Here is a 12,251-nt window from a genome sequence, read left to right on the forward strand (position 1 = left end):
TTAGAATGCTGTGGTAGGCTAAAGAAGACTTAAAAAAAAAACTAGAATGTAGATTGGTATCTATTTCCTTTCTATTTTAGTAAAGTATTATTCATTATCTTGTGAATTTCATACCTTGTATGTGAATTAGCTGCAAGGTAAAAGATATTGAAGTATGCAGAGGGGTTTATCTCCAGTAAAGTATGTAATTCTAGACCCTCTTGCCTATATTTGTTGCCAAGTAAAAGATCCTTTTCTGCGTTCCTTAAGGTAGGCTACAACATCAAAAGTAAATAGTTGATGCATGTTGCTTTTGGCTTTGCTAGGATGCAATGCAGAAGCTATTATCTGCCTGTGCTCACAGGTTCCCACTATGCTTTTGTGAAGAGGAATGGAAATATTGAAAACAAACCGGAAAATATTTCAGCAGGTTGGCCTCTTCACGTCTCTCTCATAAACTACCATTTGCAGCTGAAGTGAATAAACATTTCTACAACCATTTCTTGCTTATTCTTTCTCTTGTGCTGAATTTTCATGTGCACCCGCTCAATAATTATCATGTCATAAGTCAGTAAGTGCTTACAAGCTCTGGCAATGCTCTGTGAAACTGCAGTGGCCACCTTGTTAAAATATTAAAGATGTAAACTGACAGGTTTAATGGTAAATTTTATTACATTATGAATCCCATGGATTGTTTCCACCGGGGGAAGTACTTTGTGCTAGAGTTTAGCCCTGTTCCTCTATCCTCAGGTCCATTTTCCTGGATTGAGGTATTTCTGTGCATTGAGAATAGCATAAGCAGATGTTTTGCCTTGTTTTCCTATTTCCTCTCTTCCAACTCGATGTAGAACTATGGATACTTTGTCTCTGCTTTTCCTCAGTGTAGTCTGTGCTTTTAAAAGTAGCCTGACCTAGCTGCTTGGGTTGGCAGAATCTCTGCCTTGCCATACAGTGCATTGAAAGCACACAGCAAATGCTGTGATCGACAAGCTAATCAATACCTTGTGCTCTTTTTTGGCTTTGTCCAGCTGTGGTGATGTTTTCAGCGTCAGACCAGGCAGTGAGGAACAGGGTGGGGCAGCCACAATTGTGCATTTGGAAGAGAAACTGTATTCTGTGCAATGCAGACATAAGGGGAGTAAAGAAATTTTATAATTTTCTTGTAATCCATTTGCTGAGATTCTTCCCCCCCCCCCCAAAAGTCTCTGCAGTGGCTCACCAGATGATCTTTAATTCATGCGATAGTGCTGTCTTACTGGTCATGTTTTGCCTGTGAATAACTTTCTCTGGATACCATTCACAGCAGTGACCTGGTTAAAGCAGCAATTGCTAGCTATAACTGGCATGGAACTGTCCAGATATCACAGCAAGTCATTCTGTCCTCTTCAATCTCTGCTCATTCTGGGAAAAACATAATTGTAGCACCAAAACAAAATGTTGTGCCAAGTGAGGGAGAGGTCATACCACATACTTCAAGAGCGTATGTTTTGTATTTGACATGACTGGAGAAACTGTTCCAACAAAATTGGAATAGAGATCAGCCCTACAAATTTGTTGCTTTCTTGGAAGAGATGGACCGTTTTTACCAAATGTATTGGTACTAAAAATATATATATTTAAGAGCAAACTATATTACATCATCAGACATTTTAACATTTCAAATGATTTTATCCTTCGTGTGTATGGTATCCTCCTTGTGGACTGGTGCACAGGTTCGAATTGTCACAATAGCCTAGAAAGACTGGCATTGCTTTTATCATCAATTTACATTTCTCAAAGGCAGACCCAGCTGAAATTTATTATATCTGACTTTTAATACTGCATTTTTCTACATTCACACCTCCTTCAACTGTGCAGAATGATTTAAATGCCATTGTTACTGCGCTAGGTTCAATACTTATTGGACGATTCGCAATCTTTGAAGCTAAATAATAAACAAGCCTGAAGGTTACCCCATGAGCTCATACTCAAATACATGGCATAACCTCCTAAAGCAAATAGTGAACAATGGCAATCTTGACAAGGAATTCAGCTTACTTGAGCCAGTTTGAAACAGCACCATTATTGGGTCATCGTCAGATAGCTTTAATACTGAGTCAAATTTATTCCCTTTTGCCAAATCGGCTACTTTCTTGTTTTTCTCTTGAAAAAGAAGTCTGACCGTGACCAACAAAATAGAACAGAGAAATTAGATTTTCAACACCTGGGCTGAAAACAAGAGGTATTGGCTAAATGAGGTAATGGTTCTGAGACAGTGAAATAGAGTCATAGAGATGTACAGCATGGAAACAAACCCTTCGGTCCAACTCGTCCATTCCAACCAGATATCCCAACCCAATCTAGTCCCACCTACCAGCACCCGACGCATATCCCTCCAAACCCTTCCTATTCATAGACCCATCTAGATGCCTTTTAAATGTTGCAATTGTACCAGCCTCCACCACATCCTCTGGCAGCTCATTCCATACACGTACCACTCTGTGAAAAAGTTGCACTTGGGTCTCTTTTTTAACTTAATCTTTCCCCTCTCACCCTAAACTTTGTCTATTATGCTGTCCATGCCCCTACGATTTTATAAACCTCTATAAGGTCACCCCTCAGTCCCCGACGCTCCAGGGAAAATAGCCCCAGTCTATTCAGCCACTCCCTATAGCTCAAATCCTCCAACCCTGGCAACATCCTTGTAAATCTTTTCTGAACCCTTTCAAGTTTCACAACATCTTTCCACTAGGAAGGAGACCAGAATTGCAGGCAATATTCCAACAGTGGCCTAACCAATGTCCTGTACAGCTGCAACATGACCTCCCAATTCCTGTACTCAATACTCTGACCAATAAAGGAAAGCATACCAAATGCTGCCTTCACTATCCTACCTACCTGCGACTCCACTTTCTATGAACCTGCACTCCAAGGTTTCTTTGTTCAACAGCATTGTCTTGGGCCTTACCATGAAGTGTATAAGTCCTGCTAAGATTTGCTTTCCCAAAATGCTTCACCTCACATTTATCTGAATTAAACTCCATCTGCCACTTCTCAGCCCATTGGCCCATCTGGTCAAGATCCTGTTGTAATCTGAGGTAACCTTCTTCGCTGTCCACTACACCTCCAATTTTGGTGTCATCTGCAAACCTGCTAACTATACATCTTAAGCTCGTGTCCAAATCATTTATGTAAATGATGAAAACTAGTGAACTCGGCACCGATCCTTGTGGCACTCCACTGGTCACAGGCCTCCACTCTGAAAAACCACCCTCCTCCACCACCCTCTGTCTTCTACCTTTGAGCCAGTTCTGTATCCAAATGGCTAGTTCTCCCTGTATCCCATGAGATCTAACCTTGCTAATCAGTCTCCCATGGGGAACCTTGTCGAACACCTTACTGAAGTCCATATAGATCACGTCTACCGCTCTGCCCTCATCAATCTTCTTTGTTACTTCAAAAAACTTAATCAAGTTTGTGAGACATGATTTCCCACGCACAAAGCCATGTTGACCTATCCCTAATCAGTCCTTGCCTTTCCAAATACATGTACATTCTGTACCTCACGATTCTCTCCAACAACTTGCCCTCCACTGAGGTCAGGCTCACTGGTCTATAGTTCCCTGGCTTGTCCTTACCACCTTTCTTAAATAGTGGCACCATGTTATTGAAGTTGCATTAGCTACACCCAGCTGACATAATGTGCAATGTTTGGGTTGAGATAGGGAGTACAGCACTAGCCTTGGTAGGCAGCAGATGTATTTTACACAGTTTCCAAGAGTAACACATATATTTATTACTTCATGCATCTTACACAAGTGCTCCTTCTGTGCATCCAGTAGTGTATCCTCTTCCACTAATCACAGGCGCTAAAGACAGTACAGGCAAAAGATTGGTGGCAGTGAGTAACCTCCAAACAACCTTGCACTGTCCTAAACATGAAGCTGGTAGGTATGATGTATCCAGCATTGACATTTGGGGCAAATGCCAGGTGGTAGCATTGCAGCTTGGATTTCTATGCAGGCACTTCCATCACTTAAAGTTCCAGAACCAACGGAAATAATTTTGTTTTGAAGTAAAGTTAATTGACCACTTTAAGAAAGCAGTCAGTAGCAGCTGAAATGTAAGTGCTGCCAGAGACTGTAGAATCAGCTGCAGGCCAAGCCTGACACTCCAAAGACAAACCTTCACCGAGGAGCTGGTAGGAGGTGCAGACAGGACAGCATCAGTTAGAAAGAAAAACCAACCAGCAAACTTGGGAAAAGGCAAAACCATAGTCATGGAGTCTCTGGTGTATCAATTAGTTAATTTTGAATTGCTTTTTGTTTCTTGATTCCACAACCTGACACCTTTTGTATTTTTGTATAAAAGCCGTAGTTTTTTTAACTTGACTTGGTTATAGATGATTTGCATTCATTAACAGTGACTGATTGCTTTGTATTTATTAGCAGTGTTTCCATTTTCAGACTATACACTTTCAGGAGGCTCTCCCTTTTCCTGGTGTGTCCAATTAATACTTGATAAAAGACAGACCTATGAGAGGAACCCTGTATTATCCTTTTCTTGAATACTTGTCAGGTTGCTATCCCAGTTCAGAGAAATGCAAGTTGGATTTTGAATGGAAGTTATTCTCCTGCCTTGAAAAATGTAAACGCAAGACCACTAAACAGACTGATGGCGATAATACACTGCCTATAAGTTTGCCCATTTTCTTTGAGTTGCTTTTCACCCTCTGCTGGTATAAGTGGGGCCAAAAGGGTTCCTGCTTGTGGGTTTCCTGGTTTTCCACTCTGACTTGTTCATCACTGTTTTCCTCATAGATTGTAATTCAGAGAGGGCAAGGTGCAGTTCACTGCAGAAATGGGCATTTCTCCGCTCTGTTAAAATTCCCACATTGTCCTAGTGTTTGGGTACATCGTTAGTTCACAGCAGTGATGCTGAATTTCTGTGTGCTCCCAAAATTGTGCACTGAGTGGTAATGTAAGTAATGGGAAAAGATACTAACAGTGAATGGACAGGGTCAAATCCAGGCAGCTAGTCTTGAATCTAACCACCTAACATCAAGAATCTCTGTAAAATTTGAGTTTGGCAGTTTTAAACCCAATCCCGTATTCCCATTATTTGGCTATAAAAAGCCAGCCTTGTTTTGACTTGTTCATAATGAGTGGAGATACAGTAAAGGTAAAGCTGCCATCGTCTCAGAGGACCACAGGTCCTCTCTCATTTAGAGGCAGTCAGCAGGTAGTGAGTTTTATTTGAGAGTCACCACACCTTAGATAAGGGAGGAGTTTATGAAGAAAGGACCTTTGTGGGAAATTCAGCTGGTGTGGGAGTTGAACCCTCATTGTTGGCATCAGTCTGCATTACAAACCAGCCATCAAACAAACTGAGCTCAGCAAGTCAGTGCTAGAGGGGAGCTGAGATTTAGCAGCATGGAAGGGATTTTATCCTGCACCTGACTATGCTAAAGAGCTCAATGCTAGCACACGCTGCAGTTCCATCTGAAAGCCTCCTTTAATCTCGGTGCAGTCATCAAGTGCCTTGATGACACAATGCAGGCATATGGTTTCCTAAGAGGAATGAAAAGCACTAATTGCAATTTGTAGTGAGCTGTTTAAGGAGTGACATATAACTCTTGTGCTGAAGAATCCACAACCTTTTGGGAACTCTGAAATAGAAGGGAGAAAAAACCCTGAATTTTTTGCAAACCTAACTTTCAATGTTTCCAATAATGAAATAACTCGCATGCTATTTTAATAGAGTTAGCTATTTAAGAATTTGATTGGGATAACCAACTCCCCAATTAGGGGACTATTTTCAATCAGGGCTGTAGGTTGCTGAGCTGTCCTTGTTCATTTGTTCAATTAAATACTGTAGCAAACTAACATCCATCAATATTTAGCAGCTTGGCTGAACAAATGCATCCAACTTGGAAAACTCAAAAGAGTGAACCTTTCAAAAATTTCTCCAATTAATCCAGACGAATGAGGATCTCAATAATTGGAGACATTATCTGTCCAGCAAAGGAATTTGTGATGTAATGGAGTTTTTTTTTGTTGTAACTATTCATCTGATTTTCTGTTATTTCCTAAAAGGAATCGAACTTGGAAATGGTAAAGATGTGTATTGAATGAATTTTTAAGTTTCAGATATGAAATAGACTGATGTTACTGCTGAATGTTATCTCTTATTCTTGTAGCTTATGTTTTAAAAGTGCTTAAATTCTTCACTGTAATGATGCCTTTGCTATCCACCAAAAAACTATAGTGAACAAGACAGCTGTGACACCCAGAAAAAATAGAGTATTTTTGGGGATTATTGCTCTGGCAGTGAATTCAGTTCAGTTTTGAAACTGAGTGGTATATAACAATTCTTGTTGCAACATGTAATTGTGATTGTGTATTTTTATAGTCCAATCAAAAATCATTGTTTATCGAATCAAAATGTCAAGTGGTGTGAAGCTTGAGAATAGTGCTGGCAAAAATAATTTCATCTACTTCAGCAATGTACAACTGACTTCAGTGGATGGAGCATTGTGTAACTGAACTCCATACCCAAGAAAATGCCATTTAAAAAAAAAATGAACAAAACATGATGTAAAATCTTGCCCAATGTAACCTAAAATGATGCAAGCTGTGGTGCGAACTGAAATCCAAATGTACTTCTGATGACTGTAAATCTAGCCAGCTACATCCTTGTTTAATGGCCTCATTTTAACCCATTATTCATGTCAACCGTCACCCATGATCCCAGGTGAAATGTTTATCACTGACGTCAGAATGTGCACATTTTCTTTTAGAGTCCATCCATTTTATTACCGTTATCCCATTTTTATTGTATTATTTTTCCGTCAGACATGCTGCATCTATGCAGCTCACTGACTTTGCTGATTGTCACAGTTAAAATAGGGAAGAGAAAGATAAAGGTAAGGAATTGAATTTTGGCAGTGAGTAATTCAGGAGCGATACATGTTACTGCTTCTGGTTAAGTCTTTCCATTCAATGTGATCATATGGCCTTAGAATCATAGATGTATAGTATGGAACAAGGAATAAATGCTTCCATTGACAGTAAAATAACACTGGGTAACCCTTGATTTCTTGCTCGTATTGGTCATGGATGTTGAATCACCCCAGGAGATCTTTTGGTCAATGAAATCAAAGTCCTGTGTTGACGTTGTTAAAGAATTATTTGTTTCGGGTTGGTTAGGTTCCTGTTTTGCTCTCACCTTGCTTTTGTTCAGAATCCTTTTGACTTGTTTCAGATTGTTTTTTTTTAAAATTGCTGGCAGAGGTTTCATACAGCAACAAGCTTGAAACCAAATCAGTGACAGCATTCATTCTGCTAAATTCCTAGCAACCATTGAGTCGGCGAATTGTTTCCTGGTTTAGAAAGACTGAACTTCTAAAAAGTAAATCTATGGTGAGATCCTTATACAAGGAAGGAGGGTCTATAATTTATTCATCTATTGGAATCAAAGGTTTTCTTGTTTGACAAAAGAAAAATGTCCCTGTTATTTTGAATGAGCCGTTGACATGAAGAATTACAGACCCAGCCTGCATTGAGTTTTTATTCAGTTCATTCTCCTAGAAAGCAGAGGGGGTGCTGATGAAACTGGATTCTGGGCGTGAAGGCATGGGTTAAACTGCTGGGCATGCAACCTGTAGTGGTTACAGCAAACAGAAAAAAAAGTTTTGCAAGGTATTAAATTGTAGGATGTATTTTTGTTTGCAATTACCACATTGTGAATTGCTATTTAGGGTTCTTGTATCAGGTATCACATTCCACTCTGGGAGTTTACACAAGAGGAGGGAAAAACTGTGAACTGTCAGTTCCTGCAATGTAGCAACAGTAACTCTTGCTGCAACCTTTTGCATCATTGATAAGATTGAAATAATAAATCTAAGTGCAGAACATCTTGCATGACCCTGTGCAATTCATTGTCAGCAAACAGACCTCGCCTGTGATCTTTACATGCAGTTAGTTTCCCAGCATTGACAGGGAGAGGTAACTCCTGTGTCACCCATCCCCATGTAGGAGGAAGGAGATTCGAGTAGCACTCTGTGCTGCTGTTGTCAGTCTCCACCTTGAGGCTGTCGTCAATGGTGGAACTGAAAATGCCTCCACTGCTTGATAATATGACTTCAGAGGATAAGCACTAGAAGGGACCAATAAAAGTGTTTCTTTTTTCAATTTTATGCACATTTTTCCTGATTTAAGTGGCTGATAACATTAAGGATTACTTTGGAAGGACAACTGACCATTCAGCCACTCAATTTTCTGTCTTTTCAGTTAGATCATGAATGATCTGTAATGTGTCATCCATTACCCTTGCCTGTCTAATATCTATCCATCTCTGGTTTAAAAAAAAATTGACTTCAGTTTCCTCAGCATGCTTCAAGGTCTGTGTTCCAGATTTACGTACTTCTGTGTATAAAGAAGTCCTTCCTAACTTCTTCCTGCTAGAACCTGACTCCAGGCATTACTCTGTATTCTTCTGGAGAAAGATGTGTTTACCACTCAGGATCTTTTCCCTTGATTTGAGATTCTGAAAGGTTTGCTGGAAGAATCCACAGGAATTTGAGATTGGGCTCAAATTTTATACCAACCCTCACAGTTGGAGCTCCCTAACTGAGGGCCATGACTCAAGCCTATGCTTGTCTTTTTGAATGGTATGGCTGCGGTGTAGCCATTGGCAGAAGGCACTGCAGTCAATACCTTCCAAGTCAGCAACTTCCACCGCCACCGTGGAAGAGATGGCCAGCGGTGTCTGGAAACACCACTATCTCTAAACTCCCCTCCAAGCCATATACCATACAGAATTAGAGATCTATTCACTGCACCTTCATCTCCACTAAAACTTGCCATCACCTTCTCGATGGAAATTAAGAAAGAACAATAAGTGTCTGCTTTGTCAGCGAATGCATTTTGTAAAAGCTAGTATCTTTTGGGAGGGCTGAAAATGTGTTGCTGGAAAAGCGCAGCAGGTCAGGCAGCATCCAAGGAACAGGAGAATCGACATTTCGGGCATAAGCCCTTCTTCAATTCCTGAAGAAGGGCTTATGCCCGAAACGTCGATTCTCCTGTTCCTTGGATGCTGCCTGACCTGCTGCGCTTTCCCAGCAACACATTTTCAGCTCTGATCTCCAGCATCTGCAGTCCTCACTTTCTCCTATCTTTGGGAGGGAGCTGGCGGGAGTTTGAAGCAAGGTGTGTCTGTTTTCCAGCTATTGTTTTTTCAAATGACTCATGACTTCACACCACTTAGATTTGTTTAATAATGTATTATTGTGTGTTATGTACTCACTCTCATTTTTATTTCTTGATAGAAATGGACTGTCATCTTAAATGTGGCTGATTTGCTTGTACTTTACTTGCATACTTTTTACAGGGCATCAGAACTCAACGCTGGCTGTTTCTAGTATCCCTTTGTTTGAATTAGGGCAATTACTGTAAGCACAGACATACAGTTTCTTGTCTTCAGTCAGGCAGGTTCCAAGAAAACTGACCTCTCTCCAACTCTGATATTAGTGTTTTTTTAAACAAAATACCATCCAAAAACTTTCAGCTTGCCTTTCATTTCAACGTAAGTAATCCTTTGCGAACTGGAAGCACATTGCAGCTGTCAAATATTTCTCACTCTATGCATAGTGATTTTCAAACTGGTATTTGACACTTCCAAATTTAGTTTTAGGAAATGGAGATGTAGAAGTGTACCCCAAACCTCAAGACAGTTGATTCTCTAATGCTGACAAATCAACTCTTGTCCTCTCCAGCAGAGTGAACTGAAGATTCAGGAAATCAAAAGCAAAGAGCCCTTCCTGCGTGCGGGGGGATAAATGAGTGAAATGTTTGGCTGTCAAAGTGCTATTGTAGTTCTCAAAGGGTTCAGTCAATTCAACCACCAACATGAAATAATTTACTTATTGTCTCTGGGAGTTGGATTTCTCATACTTTGTTCTGACAATTACTCTGACTGAATATGTGCTGTCCCACCTCCTTCCCCCCACCCACTCCCTACACCTGCTGCACAGACTACCTCTGGAGATCATGACCGTCGTCTGTCAGTGTGAGGATATAGAAACCATTGAGGGGGTCCCTGTATATGTTACAGGGGTCGCACAGGTAACTCGAACTTAACCTTGCTCTTTTATTGTCTTTTTTTCTACCCTCTTCCTCTTCACCACCCCTACTATTCTCAACCCATTCCCTCCTTCCTCTTCCCAGCAGCAACTGAATGCTGACCTCAACTGCAGCACCTTCACCGCTTTATTCCCCTAGCATCACGGCCAAGTGGCATGGCCTGTAGCACTGTAGGTATTGCACAGAAGGAAATGGATTAAACCAAATGAAGAGGGAAGAAAAAGGTCAGAAGGGACAGACTGATTTAAAATATAGCAAAAGAATGAACAAAATTGCTGTACGTTGAACATGTTTGTATATCCCTGCCATTGCCCCTGTCAGAAGGACAGGAATATATCTCATGCCCTTCAGAATGAGCAATTTTACTGGGCACTGATTGGGCACTCCCAGATTTCAACAGAGTTCATAAAATCTTCTGATTGTGAGATGCATTGATTGCAGTGATGACAGACTGAACTCATTTCTGGAACGAAGTAGCACTCTTCCTCACCACAACATGGGAATTGACTTGATGCAATGAATTATTGAGTGGCCTGAATTATAAGTTACGTTTGTGTGTTCTTAAAACAGCTTGTTTCTTGTACATGTTGTCTTGTATAAAATGATGAAACAATTTCTCCAGGAGGTGTTCTAACTAAGTGGGATCACCCACATTGCGACAATCTCATATGGGAAGCCTCTCTTGAGCCATGCAATGATTTTTCTTTGATATTAATTATTTAGCTTGGCTTTTTTTTTGAGCACTGTACAGTACCTCTGCTTGGGGTCAAAGGTGAGCCGTGGAAGGATTGGAGAGAAAAAAGCAAGTGAGGCTTGAGGCCTGTCATGTGACCTGGAATTTGCGAGTGTTTTACGTTTTTCACAGGATGTCCCTTGAGATTATGACGCTTCAGCCCAAGTGTGAGGATGTAGAGACCGCAGAGGGGGTAGCACTAACTGTCACAGGGGTCGCTCAGGTAAATAACCCCAAAATCCCAAAAAGTAATCTAATTTCTAAAAACTCTTTGCAGCCTAAGTCTGTTAAAAGGCACAAAAAACTTACTAATGCTTTTGCTTATCTTAACAAAACAGTAGGAGGCCACTTATTCTGTAATTCTTGCATAAATAACATTCAAGGGTGGAAAATGTGTTTAGCTAGGACCTGACTGTGATAGCATTCAGGCTCATGGTTGTTTATATTGTTCAATGGTCCTCTATTCATAGATCATGTTTTCTTTCCTCACTGAGCCCCACTGTGAGACCGTTGAAGCTTGTGGTGACATAAAGCAGATCCATGGAAAGTTCCCTCAGACAGTCCTGGGGTTTCACCAACAAAATTGTGCATTTGTGGACGAAAAGGTCCCAAAGAATTTGATGTGAAATCTTGCACACATACAATTTTCCACCCCTGAATATTAATGGTGAGCTGTTTGTTCACTTTGAAACAGTGGGAACATTTTCTGTAACGTTCAATTAACTTTTCAGGCTTTGGTGACTGTTGTTCAATTTTTTTAAGTTTCATTTTTTTTATTGACTATTCCTATTCCGCCTCAACTGGTTAAGTGGAACTGCATGATCTTCCAATGAATGGCATTCTCCCTGGTCTGAGCCCACACAGCATGGGAAGTCGCAAGCATCCGGAGTTCTTAGTGTCACCCATTGGGACAACCAACCCTTTGCAGTACACAATGTACCGAAGTGCTGTGTAACTTCCATCAAACTACTTGAGAATTCACTTGGCATTTTTGACAAATAAGTGAAATCTGGGACCCTTGAACTTAATGCTAATGAAGTTCCTTGAACACAGATAGATACATTTTTAAAAATACAAAAGCATGTTGGTTCCTCTGTTTTACAAATGGAGGCACTACATTCAAAACCATACAAGTTATCCTAAACCTTGTAAAGATGACTGGTTAGTGCAAGCACTGCCTTCCTAGAGCACAACATATTCCTGATGAAGAAGGGCTCATGCCCGAAACGTCGATTCTCCTGCTCCTTGGATGCTGCCTGACCTGCGCTTTTCCAGCAACACATTTTCAGCTCTGATCTCCAGCATCTGCAGTCCTCACTTTCTCCTAGAGCACAACATATATTCAAGTCCCATAAACTTGGATACAGTTTGGCAGAGTTCTCAGTGTTCCTAGATGTGCATAGGGTTACATTTGAAGT

At 40.7% G+C, this 12,251-nt stretch overlaps 1 protein-coding gene across 4 annotated transcripts in view; it reads left to right on the forward strand.

The window, feature by feature from the left end:
* Window positions 1-12,251, forward strand: part of LOC140491621 (flotillin-2) — a 97,878-nt gene that overhangs the window by 40,064 nt on the left and 45,563 nt on the right. Inside the window, exon 3 of one of the 4 annotated variants that reach the window (XM_072590071.1) lies at window positions 9,992-10,082. The exons of 2 other annotated variants lie outside the window; for them this stretch is intronic. In XM_072590071.1, coding sequence (XP_072446172.1) covers window positions 9,992-10,082 — 91 coding nt within the window. Of the gene's footprint in view, window positions 1-9,991; window positions 10,083-10,965; window positions 11,057-12,251 lie in introns of all 4 variants that reach the window. One more of the 4 variants, XM_072590070.1, reaches the window with a different exon arrangement.

The sequence above is a fragment of the Chiloscyllium punctatum genome, chromosome 19 (genome assembly GCF_047496795.1).
Source record: "Chiloscyllium punctatum isolate Juve2018m chromosome 19, sChiPun1.3, whole genome shotgun sequence".
Lineage (NCBI taxonomy): Eukaryota > Metazoa > Chordata > Chondrichthyes > Orectolobiformes > Hemiscylliidae > Chiloscyllium > Chiloscyllium punctatum.